Below are 21,138 nucleotides of genomic sequence, written 5' to 3'. Positions count from 1 at the left end.
ACTGGACCCCGCCTGACCACATCCACCACACACAGAACTGGACCCCGCCTGTCCACATTCACCACACACTCAGCACTGGACCCCACCTGTCCACATCCACCACACACTCAGAACTGGACCCCGCCTGTCCACATCCACCACACGCTCAGGACAGACTCCATCTATCCACATCCACCACACACACTGGACTCCACCTGTCCACATCCACCACACACTCAGGACTGGACTCCAACTGTCCACATCCACCAAACACTTGGCTCTTGCTGGTGCTGTTCCCTCCCAGGGCCACGTGCGGTTTCCCAGGGTTCCCATTAAAAGTAGCTAAGTCCCAGCACAGACAGCCACGCAGGACAGGGCCACTTCCTGAGGACGGGGACTTCTGTATATTCTCCAGCTGGGAGGCTTCCCCCCCCCTTCTCACCCAGCGTTGGTATTGAATTGCCACCATGCCAGAAGTCAGAGAAAGGGGGGGGGGATATCTGAGAAAGGGAGGGAATGTCTGTGAGGCAGGAGAAGCCTCGGGGCTGGGGCTGCAGGGGGGGTCCTGAGGATGCCCCCTAGGGGTCTGAATGGCCCATGGTGCCCATGGAGGCCATAAGGGATTTGAGTCTTGGGAGCAGGGTGCCCGCAGGGCTGCACATCTGGGAGAAGGGAAGGGAGGGAAGGAAGGGAGTGGCTGGAGAGGAGGCCAAACCAAAGTAGCGCTCTCCTATCCCAGTGTCTCCTCCTGACTCTGGAAAGTATAAACTGCAAGAATTTCAACCTCAGGATGAAACCAAGCCCTGCCTGTGGCATGGCCGGGAGGTGAAGGGGCCGGTGCCCCCTCCCTGGCGGGACATGGGTGTTGGTGAGTGGGTGTGTCACACTGGAAAGTGACTCAGAGGGGCATGAGGAAGGGCAGGGCCTGGCAGACACCGAGTCCCTGAGCAGCCTTTTGGTTCTCCAGCTCACTTTCCATCCACCCAGCAAGGCCTGATTCCCACCACAGGGCCGGGCTCTGTCTTGGGTGCCTTGGCGCTGGCTAGCAGGTGGCTTGGTGTCCAGGCTGGCCACCAGGCACTGCCTCTCCTCACAATGCCCAGTGAACTGCCCGGGGCCAATTCTTGAGTAGACTTCCTTCCAAGTTATTTCCTCTGCATGTGACTTAGAAAACGTACAACAGAGTGAAAACAAACAGGACGTTGAGCCTGTATCTGGAACAGAAGGGAAACCTCATCTACTAAAGAGAAATCACAGCAGATGAAGTCTCTGCTGCACTCAACAGAACTCACAAATGCATGTTCAAATACAGAAAGATGCTGAAGTATTAAAAGAACAAACATTCTAGCAAATAACTGCAAAGAAGCAATGGTACCTTCTACAGTAAAGAGTAGCAGCATGGCTAAAACAATTCCTCAACTATGGTCAACCCAGAACTTTAAAATGAACCAAAATAAATTGAGGATAAATCATGGTTTCATGGCCATTGATAAAACCCAATTTATTATCGTTGGAAATACTATAGCACGAATACTAACACTTAAAAGTGCCATGTACTGTGACAAATACAGGTCATCCATTAAAAATATTAAGTCAGATTGCCAGCTTCCCACTACCACATTTCAAATTGTGGAAATTACAAAAAAATCACTATACTCATTGTATGTATTGGTTCCCCATTTAGAATACCATTGCATCCTCACAGCTAGGACACACTCTAGAGCTATGGTCCACAAGCACAAAACGAGTGTTCTTTGTGGGTGGAAAGGGAAATAAGAGAAAACAATCCCAGATGAAATAAAACTAAATTTTCAGATAAAGGGAAGAGAGTTCTCCACAGGCTCCTGAAATAATTCCATCCATTCAAGTCTTAATTGTACCAATGAATCCCAATAGAAATACAGTTAAAGAGTATTTTTTTAGAGATAGTATCAGCTCTGTTTACCAATAATACAGGTAAGTAAGAAAAGAGTAGCATTGATCTTCTTCAGTCCAGAGGAAGTCTTTAAGGAGCATGTGTGTGTGTGTGTGTGTGTGACTTATACCTTTTCTCCCCTACAAACCACACTCAGAGTTCAGCAAGCTCTTGCTGCCTTCCAGAGATAGCTTGGCTTCTCTGCCTCCTCCTTCAAAACCAACTAAGTGAAAATGTCTCAGGATATTAGATACCTCACCTCTGATGGAAATAAGAAAATATCTGGAGTCACTGATTAGGAATGCTATTTTTATTAGACTAGGATTAAAAGCCCAACTGCGAGATTGTGTGGGAGCCAGGACCCAGGCTCAGGCCCCTTGATTCCTATCATACTTAAATGTAGGTGGCTCACCGATGGGGCTTCTAGAAGGCAATGGAACATTGCAGACATTTCTGTGTGAAGAATCCTTTCCATGTATCTACACTGTATTTTACACAAGGATGGGGGAAGGAGGTGATTCTCTTGTATTGCCTGCATTTAAACTTGTTCAGCTACTGTTGGTAGAATTGTGTACACATAGCTTATCTTTGAGGATTGCCAGAAGCTGTGCAAGGCCCATGATTTAAATACAAAGAGCATGTATTACAGTATATTACATGCCCAGTGCATTGCATATAATATGTACAATGGGAGCTCACTGCTGAGGAAATCGTGCAGGGTCAGGGTGTGTGGAGCTCAGCACAGAACTACAGGTGCTGATTTGTCTTTCCCAAACACTGCGTAGCTTCCCTGAGGCCCAGCATCTTTTCTCTCAGAATTAGGCACGTTCACTTTCACCTTGCTTTGGGGGCATTCTGCTTTTGGGGGGCAGATTTCCTTCGGTCAAAGACAGGAAACATGGAACAGGCCTGCAGTGACTTAAACACACTGAAGACAACACAGGAGAGCATCTCCATCGCAGCTGGGCTTTGTGACTGCATGCACAGGAGTTTACAGGCTTGGGTTTTGAGATTCCTTCTTACAAAATGATTAATTTGTAACCTGTGGTCAAAGCCATAGACACTAAGTCTGTGAATAAAGCCAGCTTCCATATACTACATCATTGTATATAAACATGTAAATGTGAAATTTTGTATAAAATCCAAACTTTATCTTTGCAATGTTTATAAAAATTTAAAATGGTTAAATTGCTAGTCTCAGTATTATTTCTTAAGCTACTTTACCTAAGCTTCGCTAGTTGAGTATCTGCCGATTGTTGAGCACATACATTTCCCTGTTGAAAGTTTGCAAACACTGGGAGTAGCAACGATCAGTAACTTGGAGAGCATCTGGCGCTTTTCCTCATCACATCAGAGCAGAGCACTGTGTGAGAGGCTTGGCGCGAGGCAGATAGGGCTGCCATCCACGTCTTCTGCTCTTCATGCCATGTTTTTTCATTGTCTTTTGAATGGTGAGACTAGAAGAAACTGATACAAGCCTAATGGTGCCCTAAGTTTAGTGTCAGGGGGAGCTGTTTAGACTCCTACGAGCACGGTTCTTTCTTTTTCCTCCTTCCGAACTTCCCCTTCTTCCTTTCTTCTTCCCACAAGAAAAACACTATTCTGGTCCAGTGATTATTAAAACTGAATGTAGACTAATCAGCTCCCTCAACTTTTAAATTCTCCTTGGGGAAGACAAGCAATCAAGTCAATAGCAAATTAAAAGGGAAGATGCACACTAGATTCCAGATGGAGGTGAGCACTTTGAAGTGAAGAAACAGGTTGAGCAGGTCGGAAGCTGAGTGTTAAGCAGATTGGGCACTGATGGACCATGAGGAATTCCTGGGGAAGGGATCACGGGAGCTGCAGCCCAGAGCCCAGGCCCAGCTCACTGTAAGTGGCCGTGAGTCAGCCACAGGTGAGTGAGCCGAGACCGACACACTGCCAACCCCACTCAAGGCCACGGTCACGGCACTGGCCTTCAGCAGGAAGCACTGAAGCTTAGATGCGGGACAAATGAAGAGGAGAGCTCCTATGAACAGGACTGGACTCCTTCTTACCTCTGTGCAGAGGCTGCTCTGTAATCTCAAACAAATACCACAGGGGCAGACTGATAGACTGGCCAAGTCCAGGGGTAGGGGAGGCCCATGGCTGGAGGCCCACGGCTGGAAGGGACTTGCTGCACACACTTACAGTCTTCCTACACAGGACAGTCTGCCCAGCAATTGCTCTGTGTGTTTCTTGCATCTTGGTTCAGGCTCAACATAAAACAGAAAATCCAAAATTGCTCCCTAAGGTGAGGTGCTTTGGTATCAGCAGTGATTTTTATAATCATCTGAGTACAAGAGATAGCATAATAATCATTTTATTCTAGACTTTTCCAGTGCCTCTTAAAACATAATTGTCATATCCACACATGCAACTTGACTTCTGTTCTTTCGAATTCATTAGCGCATAAAGTGGAACAGATGGCATCCTCCGTGCCACTCACTAAAATCTGCATTCTCCACCAGAGGTGAGAGAGGTAGAGCTGACCCTTGATCAAAGTCTCACCGTGAACAAAGTCCATCCTCCTGCCCCACTGGGTCCCACAGCCTCTGCCCCAAAACCATGCATTCATCTAATCTGTCTAGGTATTATTTCTAAAATGTAAACATGTCTTCTGTGAACTTCTAGCACTGCAGCAGACCTTTAGCTCAACCTTAACCTCAGACTGTCATTAAGGAAAAGCAACCATCTAACAGATCTTTCAGTAAATGAAGCATATACAAAAATAAATATGGAACATTATAGGCAAGGTCAAAGTAGACATAATCTCTATTTTTGCATATAATATATAATTACATGTAATGTTGTTAAATGCTTTCCATGCTATAAAATTGTATGTTGTAGCTTGGTCTAGAATTCCTTTATAATCTTTCAAAAACAGCTACTAGCCGGGCACCGGTGGCTCACACCTGTAATCCCAGCTACTCAGGAGGCTGAGATCTGAGGATCATGGTTCAAACTAACTTGGGTAGGAAAATCCATGAGACTCTTATCTCCAATTAACCATCAGAAAACCATTGAGCTGTGGCTCAAATGGTAGAGTGCTAGCCTTGAGCTAAAGAGCTCAGAGACAGCACCCAGGCCCTGAGTTCAAGCCCAGGACTGACAAAAAATGATCTTTTACTAGAAATTTTATAATGCATCTGCTTCATGGACTAAAATCCAAATATCTCTAAATATTAATGTTACTCTTGGTAGAAATTCCTTATTGATGCTCCTAAAGGAAACTATTTTTTTAAATACACAAATATTATTTGGGTGCCGTGGTTCAAGTGTGTAATTCCAGATAATCAGGAGGTGGAGATGGAGATGATGGAGATTTGGTACCAACATACACAAAAGTTAACCAGACCACAACTCACCAAGAAAAGCTAGGAGCAACTGCACATAGAGCACACTGTCGATGTGTGGCCGTGGCACTCACTATTGCCCCAGCCACACAAAAGAAATTAGCAGGAAGATGACAACCCATTCCACTCCGGCAAAAAATGTAGGAACTAAAAAAAAAAACTCAGCTAAAGTAAAAAGGGATGTGTGGCTCGAGTGGCAGAATACTGAGCTTGAGTTCTCACCTCCAGCTGCACAACAGAAAGGAAAAAGAAATAGGAGCACCCTCCTTCAACCCCTCAAAACTTGCTGTCTCACTCTACACTTCGTTCTTTTCTCTGGGCTTTTGTAAAACCCCACTCCCTTTCTTTCTATTCTGTTGTATGTGTTCTCTCTTCTATCTTTTATTTCATCCCTTTATTCTTTCTTACTTCTGAATTTCCTGAAATGCCTTTGATCCATGCCTCAAGAAATGTCCTAGGGAGGCTTTTAAATAAGGACACCTTCACATATGCATTTTTTTTCCTCCTCTCTCTTTGCCTTGTTTGTCAGTTAGGAAACAAATGGTACAATTGTAGAATAATTTAATAACTAACATCAGCATGCTGGCTATGGCTTCTTGATGCATGTAACCAGTATTTATGCTCAGACCTGGGCTTGGCACTGAGCTGCAGACATCTTCCTCAGGGTGGCCCCATCTGAGCTGGAGTTGGAACAGAACATGGCAAAGGGAAGAGTTCAGCTAAGAGTTCACCAAGGCCTGTGGGCTCACAGAGGGTTAGCAGAGGGCCAGGCCGGCAGGGCTGGGGGGGCCGGCTCCTCTTGGAGCTCCTGCCGCTGGCGGGCACAGAATTACTTGACGTGTGTTAACAGGGACTCGTGACAGAAAGAAAACCAGGGACAGGTCCAGAAGGGTGCTTAGATTGATGCCCCCGTGCCCAGCGCCAGGGGAGGAAGAGGCTCAGTAGACATTTCACCAGGCTGTGAGTCAAGGTCAGCAGACGGAGTGTGCAAGTCTATTTCCTGAACCCTGGGGGCAATTTGGGGCTTCCTGGACCCCCTCAGTAGATCTTTGGGGGCACTGCATCTTTTCTCTTGGCCTCTCAAAACCCTCACCCACAATTCAATTCTCAACTAAGTGATAGGAGATGATCTGATTAAAGTCATTCACACTGAGGAGAGAATGGGCTTAAGCACTCAAAGCTGTTTGCTTTGACAAAGGGGAGCTTGTTAATGCTAATGGACTGCTAATTGACAGAGCTAGGATTACTCCACCTCACCCTCCTGACACCTAACTTTCCCCCCTACTTTCACCCTCCCTTCCCAAGTGAGGAAAACATTAGAGACTCTCACACATTAGAGAAAACATTAGAGACTCTTTCACACAGCTTCAAAAGCTCAAGAAAGAAAAAGAAGGCTAAAGCTCAACTTTGAGAATACTTCAGAGACCGATTAAGTCAGTCTGGAGAGTGACCTCCGTCCCGGGGTCCTTCAGCCTTTTGTGTTATTCTAATGTGTAGCTAATATCGCTTGCATTGCTGAGCTGAAGTTTGGAAAAATTACTCAGAACTAGGCAATCCCTGACCTGCTCCACTTCTGCCTTTGGCACCCATAGTTTATGTGACTCAATAGAAGTAGTGAGAACAATATTTGTGAGAAACACTCTCTCAAATGCAGTTTGGTTTGGCAAACGGGTGCTTGTGGTCTTCTAGAAAGGAGAGAGCTAGGTTGCGGAGAGCTAAGTGGGTGGAGCAGGAATGTATTTTGAAGCCTCTGGTTGCTTCTTGGCAACTCAGATGTTTGACTTTATACTAGGTAAGCATTAGTGGCCCGTGAGCTAAAAAACAAATGAGACAAACAGTCTACATGTGATAACACCACTCAGTCTAAAGTGCTTAGGTGGCTGTGGGCTGAAGGCATGAGCCTTATCTCTTGCTGGGGGATCTGTGAATTGGTTCCGTCTCTAAGAATGAATCAGAGCCTCTGAGAATGCAGCTGGTCCCAGACCGCTTTCTTCCCATGTCTCCAAATGAAAGGTGGCACACAAGCTCTTGCAAGGTTTACAGTGTGTAATAATCCATTCAGCAGAGTAATATGGTTTCATAATAAACAGAAATAAATGAACAGGTTCCACCTCATTTCAGTTTCAATTGACATTTATGTTGCAGTCCCAATATAGAGTCTCTGAATTTGCCCCAGAACAGGACCCTCCCTGGGTTACACCACAGACCTGACCAGCCCACTCCTATCTGCCCCAGGGTAAGTAACTGCTAACGAGTCTGACTCCATCTGGCCCTCCCAGGACTAATCATGTTCCCAGGCCTTGTGCCCCTTTCTTTGCCTGGTTCAAGCTTTTCAGAACAGAGGCGGCAGCGTGCACATGCCAGGGCTCCTGCAGTCAGAGCCTGACCATGGGGCCTTTCTTCCTCATGCTGCAAGTTCTCTGGCTTCACCTAGCCCCAGCTGGGGTCCGAGGGCGAACACTAAGCAAGAGCAGAACAGAGCCTCTTGCCGTATGCAGTCCAGCAAGCACGGGAAGTTCTAAATATAGAACAACAACCAGTGAAAGTGATGAGAGCAAACCCAACAGCTTCATGATTAACATCGTTTCTTCCTCATCTTCCTTTTGCTCACTGAGTCCAAGTGCCATGTGAGAATCAGAACTTAGGCTATACATCTACCGGAACGGCTCTCCATCTGCAAGAACAATTGTATTACTAGTGTGGGAGGCGGTGACTCGGAGGGCAGTTCGAGAAAGCTGAGACTCGCCATGGCCACGGTCTTGTCCTTTGCCAGGGCTTCTTTCCCTTTTGTGTTTAATTTTTTAAGGCCATTGCATCTGCACACAAAGCCAGTTTCTCTTGGATATTTTCAAGGAATATAATGTGCAAGCTTTTGTGTTAATACTTGTCATGGGCCTTGAACTTGGGGCTTGGGCGCTGTACCTGAGCCTTTGTCCCCAAGACTACTACCTGAGCCATAGCTCCACTTCTGACATTTTGGTGGTTAATTGGAAATAAGAATCTCACAGCCTTTCCTGCCTGGGCTGGCTTCAAACCATGATCCTCAGATCTCAGCCTCCTGAGTAGCGTGGATTACAGTTGTCACTAGCACCCAGCTGTCTCATCCTTTGATTTGTCACAGTGAAAGCCACTTTACAAGTTGTTTTTCTGGTAGGTAAAGTTTTCATTAACTTTTTTCTATTCCTAGGTGTAAAAATGTATGCTTGTTTGAAATAATGTATCAAGTGCCTGTAGTAGGAGTTTATTGGTTCTTTTCAGGGCAGTGCTGTGGGTGCTGGTGTCCTCATCCCAGACTGGCAGGAGAGCCCGGGCCATGGCTCCCACCCCAGGCCCACGCCACATAGCCACACAGCTTCCTCCTGCAGCATCAGCCGCCCGAGCTCTGGAAAACACTCCCCTGCTTGTCTCAGGCTCTGCCACTCAGTGAGGAAAACATTAGTGCCACTCTCCTCACTGAGTTGAACCTCTCTGAAAGACTGTTTATGTCCAAGCCAGGACACAGCCTCCCCCCCCCTCCCCAGGGAGGCCCTCAATGTATGTGTTCCTTACCAGACCTCTTCCAGGTCTAGCGGTCTACACCGTCAGTCGCTAAACGCAGGCGGGCCAAGGAAGACATGGCTTTGCTGGGTTAGTCCCGAGTTACTATCCAGCTCAGGGAAGGAATCTGAACACACCAGGGAGCAGGGGTGGTGTTAGGTGTTTTTCTCCCCAGGAAGGAGGAAGCTGATGGAAGCAAGACTGTTTAGGTTGTGGTAAATCACCAGGTGACTGAAAGGAGAACCCTGTGCACTGGTGGGCTCCTGACCATGGGTTCAGGGGTGCCATGCGCAACACGTGACCATAGGCATGCAGGTTCCACACGTAACACGTGACCATGGGCAGGCAGTGCCACACACAACATGTGACCGTGGCACGTGGGTGCCACACACAACACACGAACATGGGCATGTGGGTGCCACGTGCATCACGTGGCCATGGCACATGGGTACCACATGCAACATGTGACCATGGCACATGGATTCCACACGAAACACATGACCACAGGCAGGCAGTGGCCACGTACAACACATGAGCATGGGCATGCAGGTGCCACGTGCAACATGCAACCAAGGGGACATGGTGCCACACGTAGCACATGACCACAGCACACAAGTGACACACGCTGCATGTGACCATGGCCCGTGTGACCAGAAGTGACTAGCGGGTGGCGTGGGGTCAGCTATCGGGCAGGATCCTTGTGCCACTCACCCTCGGTCATGTGCCACTACTCCTGTAGGAAGGCTGACCCCAGCCTCCCCAGCGGCCCAGGGCCTGAACACGCACCAGGTCCTAGCAACAGTCTGGTCAGAAAAGAGTGGAGTATTATTTAAAGGGACATTGCTCTGCCCAGAACCTTGGATCTAGTTCTGAGGTTCAGGACAATGTCTGTAAGTCTCAGTTTCCTGAGAACTTCACAGAATTAAGACAATAAGACTTTATGAGAATTACCCAAACACAGATCAAGCGTCTAATTAATTTTTAGCTTTTACTATTATTATTCAAAATGGAAACTAATTCTGAATTTTAAAATAAGCCTGTTTCAAATGTGATATATCCCTTTTAAGCTTCAGGTCTATTTTAAATTTAAGTATTCAAATGCAATGCTAAAAATAGGTGATTTTTTTTTTGTTTTATAAGATAACACAGATAGAAGAAACAGAGCTAACCTTGCAGTTTTTAAACCACATGGATTACATAGGATTTAACAGGATCTCACAAGCCAGGTGCCAGTGGCTCACCCTGGTAATCCTACTGACTCAGAAGGCTGAGATCTGAGGATCCTGGTTCAAAGCCAGCCCAGACAGGAAAGTCTGTATGGCTCTTATCTCCAATTAACCCTGGGAAACCAGAAGTGGTGCTGTGACTCAAAGTGGTAGAGTGCTAGACTTGAGCAAAAGAACTCACGTATAGCACCCAGGCCCTGAGTTCAAGCCCCACGACCAATAAAATAAATTAATTAAAATAAAAAGTAAAAGGATCTCACAATGTTCTCAGAAAGGTAAACAGGCACTTTTTTTTTACAGCCTCTTAGCAAGCCAGAGTGACAACGATCTTTGCCCAAATTTGCACACCAATTTTAAGAGGAAAAACATGAGAAAACAAATCAAAGCAAGTCAAGCAAAAGGCACCTACCACTTCAATGCGGGTGTTGGGATTGTAGAGCAGAGGAAAACACTTCCTCTGGGGTGGTGTGCCAACAACAGAGTTGTCAGGACAGGGTGTGAGACTTAGTTACCTTCTTGCTACTTTTGGGGGACCTAAGTCAGATCTCTGGGGAAGAGCATAGTGTACTGGTGCTGTGAGTGCCACAGGGTAACACGGGTGTCACCGGCAAGAAGAGGACCACATGTATGAAACAGCACTAGTTGCAAGGGCATGAAGCAAAGCCGAGCCGGGGAAGGGGCCTCCCCAGGGCAGGAGGCCAGGGGCTGGTGAAGCAGAAGTCAGCCTCCCTCCACGCACTGGTCCTGTGCTCGCTAACAAAACCTGTGCCATGTTTCCCCACGTTTATCTTTTAACAGGATGTGTGAAGTTGTAGAATGCACCCCACGTTACATCACCTCGTGAAGTACCACCTGTAGGTGCTGCGCATTAACTCTTGCAGTTACCATTTTGTGGCAAGTCTGCCCTTATAGCAAGGAGGAGCTGTCTCCCTCCTGTCAGAATGGCAAGCATCAAAAACACAAAGGATAACCGTGGGCAAGGACTCAGAGGAAAGGAAGAGAATACAGAGGAAGCCACCATGAACGTAAACGCTGTGGGATTTCTTCAAAAAGCTAAAAATGGAGCTTCTGCATGACCCAGCCATTCCTTTGCCAAGAATATCGGATATTGAAATAATGAAATCGTCTGTGGACAAGATGTCTGCGCTTCTGCTCACTGCTGCATTACCCAGGATGCACGCCCAAAAGGAAGCATGATCCTGAGTGTGCAGTTGCAGGTACAGGACCTGAGGGCGCATCTGGCCGCATAGGCCTCATGATTTTCCCATGAAGGCCAGTGGTGGGCAGATCCCCTTTTGGTGCTGGAGTGAGTACTGATGCGGATATCCGTACTTCCACCCCCACATACAGGACATGGCACCACGCGGCGGCCACTTTCTGCATTGATGGGATGGCACTGGGCTCCTCTCAGTGACCACAGGCTCCAGGCAGCCGTCCTGCGATTCCAGCAGCACTTCTGGGGCTAACGGTGCTCAGCTCTCAGCCCGCAGCCCCCAGGAGCTGTCCATGTGTCCTGAGGATGCCGGGACTGTGCCCCTCACACACCAAGACCAGCCAGGCCACTGCCCATTGCCTTCATTGACCCCAACCAGAAACAAAGGAATCCACTCTTCAGGTCACTAGCTAGTGGTGAGGAAAAAGACATTTGTTCTTCGTTTGTTCTTTTATTCCCCAACTCACAAATGCTGAGTTTGTTTGCTCAATGTAAAATATACTCTTTTCAGTCAGCTATTCCAGACTCTGTCTTGTCCCTGAGTTCTCCCTTGGCTCCTTCCCTGAGTCCTCCCTTGGCACTCTGGGCCCCACCGAGGCCTGTCCAACCAATCTGGATTTAAATGATAACAGTGTGGGCTGTTCCCACCTCAGGGTAATTTTATAAATCAGAGAAAATCTGTATGACTGTGGGCAATGGTAAAGTCAGTTTCTTCATTGCTGACAGCGGCAGGGCAGCATCGGCCAGGCCTGACAGCCCCAAGGTTGTGTTTGGAAGGACAGTATGTGGAAGCTGGAAGGAGCCTCCTCCTCCCCCTTCCCCCCTTCTCCCCCCACCCCCGTCTCCGCACAGACACCCACCAGGACCCGCAGCCACTGTCCACGCACCTATTTTCAAGTGGTTGGGATCCATTATTCCCCAGCAATTTTCCTGAACTTTTTAAGTGGACACATTTAATAGATGAGCTGTTTCACTTTTATCAAGTCTGACCTATAATCATACTGAAAAGGCGAGAAAACATAGTTGACCTCTAACGGTCTACCTGCCTGATCCAAAACTCTTATCCGACAACAATTCACCTCCCAAGGCAGCTTTGACTATGGTAGGTCTCGCCTCTGTCCCAGCTGAGTCTGCCTCATCGGCCCCTCCAGGTCATGCCCCAGCCTCTTGCCACACCGGCAAGAGAGACAAGTGGACAGCCCCACCGAGTGGTCTCCAGTCTGTGACCTGGATCTTCCTTTCCCAGATTCTGAACCATCCCCATGTCTAGACTCTACTCTGGTCTGAGATGTGCTCAGCTCCTTCCCTGGCCCTCCCCCCCACCTTCCTTCCTCTTCCCCTACCCCCTGCCACTGGCCAATCTTCCCAAATCTTGAGTCTCATCCTCCAACCTCACCCGCATTTCCCAGGACTTAGCAGCAGCAGCCTGCTGACAGGCTACCTCGGAAGGTCACCTGGCCGGAATGCTTGTCCTCTGGTTCTCTACCTTTGCCTCTGTCATGGTTGCCTTCTGAAAGTCCTTGTAAGATTGCTTGTCCTCTGGTTCTCTACCTTTGCCTCTGTCATGGTTGCCTTCTGAAAGTCCTTGTAAGATTTGCTTCCTGATCCCTCAGACACAATGCCCGTCCAGGGAAAGCTGGTCTGCTTCCTCACTGCCTTAGTGCCTGGTGCTAAGTGTTCAGTCCCTGAGCACATGAATGAATGGACTTCAGGATGACACAGAAGCTTCTCCCACGAACCCCGATCTTCACAGAACCCACTTGCTAATGAAGACCACCAAGTCAAGTAGAATAGAAAATAGCTCCATGGCCAACATACATATTAAAATTGCTTTTCTCCACCACCTGGAACGTGCCAGCAGCTGACCCTGGCCACTGCCTGTCCCAGGAGTGGCCCTGGCTCGACCCCCAGCCCTCCTGTTCATACTTGTCCGAATCTCTCCCCTGACTCATGAAGTTTGTCAGGCTACAGCTGCAAGTCCACCTCTTCCAGTACTTCTTCCACTAGACCAGTGAGCCCGGCACTGTGAAGGCGGAGCCTGGCCCGAGAGGCTGGTACAGGAAGGCCTGCAGGAGGACAGCCTCCCAAGCACTGGAGGACAAAGAGGCCCCTCACATCAGAGATGGGGGCACATGGATTTGTTGATGTGAAGCTGTAGGGAGCGCCAGGACAAAGCAGCAGGACAAACAAGTCAGAGCCGGGTGTTGGCCCCTAGAAGCTGGTGGGCTGTGGCGGGCTAGTCAGTTTTCAGCTCTGCGGGTACAGCCAGCACAGGAAGGGAGAAGTCCGGGGTCTGCTGGCAGCCCTCAGGGACTACATTGTGTTTTCACTTCCTCTGACTCCAAGGGAGCACAGACTTCACCACCCCACAGCCGCGTGGCAGCTGGGCTGAGTGCCCTCTCCGGGATCTCCTCCAGACCCTCCCGCACATCGCGATTCTTATTCTGCCATTTTATTTGCATCTGAAACTTGGAATAGCTTCACCCTAACCAGCACTCACTCACTGAGTGCACCCAGTTGAGTGCGCCGTGCACTGGATGCTGAGGGGGATGGAACAGCACGGATGAGGCTCTGCCATTCTGGGACTCCCAGTCTAGCTGGTAGAACACGTACGTGACTGAAGAAACACAGATCACAATTTTAGGTTGTGTTACACATAAATGCTACAATGAGGTAAAATGACCACAGGGTGAGGAGTGATACAATTGGAGAGCCAGCTGGACAGGGAGCCAGGCCTGCAGCCCAGCGTTGACAGACACCTCCAGAAAGGAAGGACCTTATTCTTGCAATGTGGGAAGAGCATGCCATGAAAAGAAAGGAGTGAGCATGTGCAAAGGCCCTGGGTCAGAATGAGCTTGGGAGAGTCTGTGAACAACACGAGGAGCGGAGCTGGATTGGGCTGGGAGGGAGCCCAAGGGAAGACCACCCTGCTGCCACGTGGCAGAGGGATTTCCCTCAAGTCAAACAGAAAGCAGTGAAAACTTCAGCAGGGAGTCAAATAAACTGCAGAAAAGAGGTGTCATGCTTTCTTTTGTTGTTTTGACAAGAACAGCAAGGGTGCCACAAGAGCCAAGATGACGGTGTGCAGGACCCTGCTCGGATGTGACCGTGGTGCCCACACTGCCCTGGCCTGTGTGTGTTTGGGATGCAGAGCACAGAACATGCCACCCTGCTGAAAGAAGGTGACAGGCTAAGACTAGGAGGAAATGCTTGGGTGGAGCAGCTGGGTGCAGCCTCGAGGCTGCTGACAGGGCAGAAGAGGCAGGAAGTGGGGTTGCACGTGGGGTGGGTGCGTTACATTTTCGAGCTCGCTTTGTATCTGAGTCCATCAGTCCGTGGGTCAGTGTGTGGTGTGAGTGCTGAAGCCGTAGAAAGCTCCGAGGGCAGGGGAGTTGCTATGTAAGGTCCTGGGCCAGACCACTGAGAAGATGGTTCAAATCCCCTGTCAGCAGGGCTGGAACGGAACCTGAACACGAGCCTTTGGTGCCTGACCCCTTTCTCTTCCCACGGCAGACACTAGCACGCATCTATAGTTATGGCCACTGGAAAGGACGTGGGAAGATTTGGGTCAGGGCCTCCCATCACAGCAACCAGGATGAGAGGAAAGGGCGCAGAAAGAATTGAGACAAGATGAAACCCTGCACACAATCCCAGTGGACTTGTTCCTCCTCCAGGCCCATATCCTATCCTACGCTTCCCCCAACAATGCCACCACAAATGTCACAATGTCACAAATCCCTGGGAGAACTCCATTAATTAGGGCTGAGTTCCCCGGTCTAATCATCTCTGGGAACCATCGCAGACAAAACCAGTGTGCTTGGCAGATCTCTGCAGCCCTTCTTAACTCAGGCTGACGAGCAAGATTAACCAGGACCAGCCATGAAATGGAATAGTCTGTACAGACTGGGAAACAGTATCAGCCTTTTATGTACAGTTCTAGAATATCCCTGCACCCACATCTTCCCATGTCCTTTCCAGTAGCTGTAACTGGGGAAGCCGTGTTTGCTCTCAGGAGGAAGGGAAAGGCTGGCCAAATGTGGAAAGGCAACACCAGAGCAAAGACGGGTCAAGGATGCCACTCGTGTGCAGGGGGGCAGCTGGGGACAGCGGAGGAGGGATCCACTCTGTCCCAAAAGAAGGGCACTCATTACCTGGCTTATGGCGTCGTAACCCCTTTGTGCAATACTTTAATAACACGATGAAATTGTGTTCTAACGGAGAGTAATGGCCGAATAGCAGAGGCTGTGCTAGATGACACCATCATAAATGTGAAACCCAAAGGAAGCCTTCAAATGGAGAATTGTCATCGTACTTGGAGCCCCTATCTGCTTTCTACGACTGAGATATTATTTAAGTCTTACAGTACTATTTCCACTCAAATTTAGGTTTAACAATATAAAAATCATTAAAAGTAACAGAAACTAAGTGAAAAGCTAACACGTATTTTGTACACAAGAATGAAAAACAAAAGCCACAGAGCTACCCAATGTTGCTGCATATCAAATACTAGAAAACATTAATGCTAGTGTACAAGTGTCAGAAATACTATAACCCTTAAACGACAAACCACATGAAGATGAACAATCAGCAAACAAAACTTTGAAATTTTCTATAGTACAGACTCACACATTGGATTGCATTCCATCAACTTTTTAAGTGAAAACACCGACTAGTACATGGGAATAATATGAATTCTGTCTTCCAGAGCACTTTTGCTGCCATGATAATATTCTTACTTATTTGGCACACATTTTTAATGTAATAAATACCAACATTCTACATGTGGCACTTATTTTGAAGTCACATTCATTAAAAAAAAAGTGAGGAAAAGGGCACAGATATTGGAGGACAAAAATTTCCTTTTAAAGAGCTGAAAAACCCAAGTTATCTACATTTAGAGGACTTCTTGTTTTGAGTTCAGAATGTGGCACCCAAATCAGAGGCCTTTTTTTTTTTTCCAGACAACTCACTTTCTTCATTTTCTTGAAAATTCTGGGAACAAAGATGGAAGGTGGAAAAACAAAAGAGCCAAGACCCCTGCCTCACAAAAACCAAAACAAACAAAATCAGAAAACCCAAATGTTCCAGTGTTCTTTTAAAAGTCCAGTCACGTATGTGAAAAGCAAAACAAAACAGTATTGTTCCCAGATGAAATCATTTGGAAAATGATATATTCAGCCAGTGGGCACAACAGGCTAGAGATTTGGACTAGCAAGCCAGGCTCTGCGGCCGGACGCAAGGAGTCTGCCCGGTGAGCGGAAGAGCTGCCTGCACAGCCCAAGGCCAGCAGCACCAGCGCTGGAATTTACAGCCAGTGGCTCCCCAGCCAGGCCTCCCAGACCCCAGCCGCCCAGTCAGAAGGCAGGGACTAGTTTCTATACAGTAGGTCTATACAGCAATGTAGTTTGAAGTTGTATTGTATACAATAACCGTTTCTACCGTAGGTAAATGTATCACATGATATAATCTAATGAAACACACATACACGGAGTTCAAAAATCAAAATCGCTTTTCCTGAAATAATTTAAAATATAATCTCTGACTTCTTTTAAGCGGTTTGGGGTGAGGACAGGCTGTTGGTGCTTTTGTAGGATGGCAGTTTTGAGATGGAAAAGGCAAAGCTGACAAGGAAAAGAAAGTCCTTTCCACAGCCTCCCAGGAGCTTAGCCGGGAAGCACCCCTTGGCTCTTCTTTTGTGAATATCATTGGAGGAAGAATGAATTCTGAATTCACTTTCCATAACCCAGAACCTGGGTACATATTCAGACTTCAGTAATTCTCAACAGCACCACATCCGCCTCGCCAACAAGCCAGCAGCTTCCTCTGCCCTGCTGGGTGCCCCATCTTTGGGAAAGTTTGGGGTGCAGTTTCCTTGAGCTACAGAAGCCCTCGGCCCTCTGCCACCATTTTGTCTACTATCATACTCGGTACCACACTTGATGGTGCTGTGATACCAAATTCCTTACACCTAAAATTTTGACATTTCAAAATACATTGTTAAAAAATAAAGCAGAGAACACTTGAACGTAGTACTGTTAAACTAGCATAACCAAGTTTTAATATAAGTACCACCTTTGCTATGCATAAAGATGAAATTTCATAATTTTAATATATTTCTCACATTATCAACTTAATATTCAAACCATAATTTTGTTAAAAATTTCAAGCTTGTACCAACAGTCCATTTCTAATGCTACAGCCTCAATTTATGATACTGAAAATCTGCTTTCCTTATTCTTATAATCACAAGTAATTATCTTCTCACAAAATTGTGAAATAGCATAGATCACAAGAAGCGTTTTAACAAATAAGAAGTTTCCAGTAATGTGATAGGACAGTATGCCACTGCACTGTGTGTGTATAAAAAATAATCCATTTGTTGATCAGCTAATGAGGGCTTTTCTGACCAAAAGCCATGAGCATATTTAAAATTTTAAAAAGCAAGCCAAATCAAGTGAACATCCAAATATGTGGCTGGAATATTTAGTTCAACAAGTCTCCCCCAGCCACGTGGAATCTGTGTGCTCTCTGCTGTGTTGAAGCCACAGTGCTCAGGGCACAGTTAGTGCGTAAGGCAACATGCACACACACACACACACACACACACACACACACACACACACACATACACACAGAGTTCTTTAAACTGCTGTTTTCTTATTAAAGCAGAAGCACATGCTGTGAAATGTTCTTGCCAAGGTATAAACTAACAGGTTTTAAATTTTAAATTTAAAAATGGTTATACTTTGAGTACAATACACTTAAGTCTAATTAATATGTGTAGGCATTATTCTGAATTGGCACAAAGTGAAGAGCGTTTTTTGGTATCTAGATTAATTTACCATTTTACTAATGAGATCAGTTTTAGCCTAGTTTCACTTCCCACTTTCATTTCAAACTATATTTTATCTAGTTCTTATTGCATTAAGTACTGTAAGTACAAAGTCATCCTACTAGCAAAATAACTATTTTCTAAAGCTACTTATTTAGATTCTGAAATCATGCTAACTAAACTGCAACTCACTTTTTAAAAATTTAAATGTCATAATGTGGTGATATAACAAGTAATACCAAAATGGTACATTTTAAGTAACATTTTACAGAGTACATAAATGAGAGAATTATTGTTCTACAAACTGCTCAGGTAATAGGCCGAATGAATGTGAGAAAATTTACAAATGTTTGGAGCAAACTGGAAGTAGATGAGAGAAAAAGCTCCGTGAATCTAAAAGTTTCTTCAGCACTAGGTGGTGTGCAAAATTTTACATACATAAGAGTGTTTTATTTTGCAGGTAAAATCATTTGTAGATCACTGAGAACGTCAAATGCCAATTTTTAACAACCTTGCATGTGAAGTTCAAAATTGCAATTTTATTAAACTTTGTTGCACATCAAGTCTTACTGCTTGTTTAAGAGTTGTATCAGGTTTTTATAGTATACTTTGTTAGAGCAATGACAGCTAAATTGTTAGTATAAGTAGCAATCCAAAAAATAAAAGTTAGCCAAGGACACTTTTGACCTACCTGTGTGTGTGAGTCGACTGCTGGGGAGAGATGCGAGCAGCTCCTCCGGGCCGTGTGCTGCTCCCTCCGCTCTGCCTTGCACTCACATTCATCTAATTTGTATTTATTTTTTCCTCTGAGAAAGGATGGTCCACCAAAAGAGGAAGTGTGAAACACTCATGCATTAAGTTCTGCAGAGAACTGAAGACTATGCACAAAGCTCACACTTGGAGTCATGCATGCAGGCTAAAATGTGTGCACTGATGAATGTAGAACTCACACACATATTGATGTGTTAAGACAATGTGTGGCAAGTTCAGTTATTGGAGTCAAATAGTGCTCATTTACTTACATAGGGAAACGTGGCCTAACTGCTAAGTACAGAAAACCAGGAAACACTGCTGCATGCAGAACCAATATACAGGAGCAGAAACTCTACTAATCTGACTCCAGGCATCTTGGGGAAAGGGGGTAGGGGACATATCTTGAGCAAATGGGTGCATTCCTGGAATTGGGGTAATTTTTTTTTCCTCCTGCAAGTCTTTCTTTCTCATGCCTGGTAGGTGTAGATAACATACTCAAAACTGAAACTGTTACTTATCCGAATCTCTCACAACTTCAGCCACGAGCGTTAAAAAAAAACAGGTGCAGATCTGGCAATGCACTGAAAAGACAGCGGGCAGATGGCTGCAAAGGGACACAGGACAGTCAATCCGAATGGCTGCAAAGGAACACTTGATCCAAATGGCTGCCCTCTGGTCACACACCCTGCTTTTTACTTAACTGTGCATCCAAATGGGGCAATCAGTGAGGAAATGATTAGAGATCTGTATTCTATTTCACTTACACTCTGATTTAAAGTGAACTGATAGGAAGAAAAAGCATCAAACTAAGGAAAGCAGCCCCCAAAGAAAAACCACAGCAAAAATAACACAACAAAATTACCAACACGTTATCAATGACAAGTTTGATTTCCACTCTGTGAGCACGTGGGTGTGCACGTGCCTGTGTGTTGCATGCCAATACCAGGATTGAGCTCAGAGCTTCTTGCCCATAGCTGCCACTCTACTCGAATCATGCCTCCCCGTCCGGCTTCATTGCTGCTTACTTGGGATCTGCTCTTCCTGGTTGCTTCAACACCAGTGACCCTCAGACCAGTTTCCTGAGTGTCCGGGACAGTTGGCTTGAAGTCTTTAGGAAGACAGCTTGCAAGCATCACTGGCATCGGTGGCTCAGGTTCTGTGTGGGGGCGATTCTGCGTGGTGTGTGGGGCCTGGGGTGTGGGGTGCAGGCCTTAGGTCCGGGTCTGGGGTCCAGGTCTGGGGTCTCAGTCTCGGTCTGGGGACTGGGGTCTGGGGTCTGGGTCTAGGGTCTGGGTCTGGGTCTAGGGTCTGGGTCTGGGGTCTAGGGTCTGGGTCTGGGGTCTGGGGTCTGGGGTCTGGGTCTGGGCCTGGGCCTGGGCATGGGTCTGGGGTCTGGGTCTGGGATCTGGGTCTGGGATCTGGGGTCTGGGTCTGGGCCTGGGCCTGGGTCTGGGGTCTGGGTCTGGGGTCTGGGGTATAGGTCTGGGGTCTAGGTCTGGGGTCTGGGATCTGGGTCTGGGTCTGGGGTCTAGGGTCTGGGGCGCAGGCCTGGGCTCACTTCCAAAGCTGTGCTCCTCCCGTGCAGCTCGGGCTCCTCCCAGCCTTCTTTCTCTCTGGGTAAAGCAGAAGGGAGTGCCCTTTCCCAGCACTCCATCTTCTTTCACCAGGAACAGGTTTCAGACGGGGGCAGACCCAGGAAACGGTCCTCAGAGGGAGGGGGTCACGCGTCCTGGGGGCGCCTGAAGAGCCGCATGAGGTGCTTCACGAGGTGCTTGGTTGCTGTCAGACGTCCAGGGCTTTGTCCTGCCACAAAGCCGACCGCCAACAGTTGCACAGCACTTAAAGATGCCAACTCAAACCCTTCACGTCTCAAATGACTGAAGAGCCTCAAAAACGTCACAGCCCAAGTCCTTGGCACATCTAAGGAAAGCGACCCTCATTCTGCATTTCAAGCTAGATGGGCCGTTTGCAGTTTCATGGATGTTAGGACATAATAGATTTTTTTTCTGGAAAACCAGAAAAACTAAGCATAATACCCATTTTATTGCTGCACATTATTTCCATTCAATGTTGATGTTCACCCTTTAAGATTTATGTATTTATGCATGTACCGATCCATCAACTCATTAACCATGGGATTAAGCAATATTATATAAGAACCCTATAGAAGTGCCTTTCCAATCATTACAAGCTAAAAGGTGCATAATGCAAACTGATTTTGAATTCAGCAGCAAACATTTTGTTTGTGGACTAGGTTGCAGGTCGGCCAAAGAGCCCTTGACAGTGGAAGGTCCTGGGTTCAATTC

The 21,138-nt window shown here is 46.9% G+C and overlaps 1 protein-coding gene across 1 annotated transcript in view; it reads right to left on the bottom strand.

Moving 5' to 3' along the window:
- Mbnl1 (muscleblind-like splicing regulator 1) overlaps window positions 1-18,995 on the bottom strand; it is a 163,042-nt gene extending 144,047 nt beyond the window's left edge. Inside the window, exon 1 of the mRNA XM_013016215.1 lies at window positions 18,776-18,995. Within this exon, the coding sequence (XP_012871669.1) occupies window positions 18,776-18,862 (87 nt within the window). The 5' untranslated portion in view covers window positions 18,863-18,995. The remainder of the gene's footprint in view (window positions 1-18,775) is intronic.
- Between the last annotated feature and the right edge of the window lie 2,143 nt (window positions 18,996-21,138).

This window comes from Dipodomys ordii, unplaced genomic scaffold (assembly GCF_000151885.1).
Source record: "Dipodomys ordii isolate 6190 unplaced genomic scaffold, Dord_2.0 Scaffold30, whole genome shotgun sequence".
In the NCBI taxonomy this organism is placed as follows: domain Eukaryota; kingdom Metazoa; phylum Chordata; class Mammalia; order Rodentia; family Heteromyidae; genus Dipodomys; species Dipodomys ordii.
This window is presented reverse-complemented; position numbering and strand designations above follow the sequence as displayed.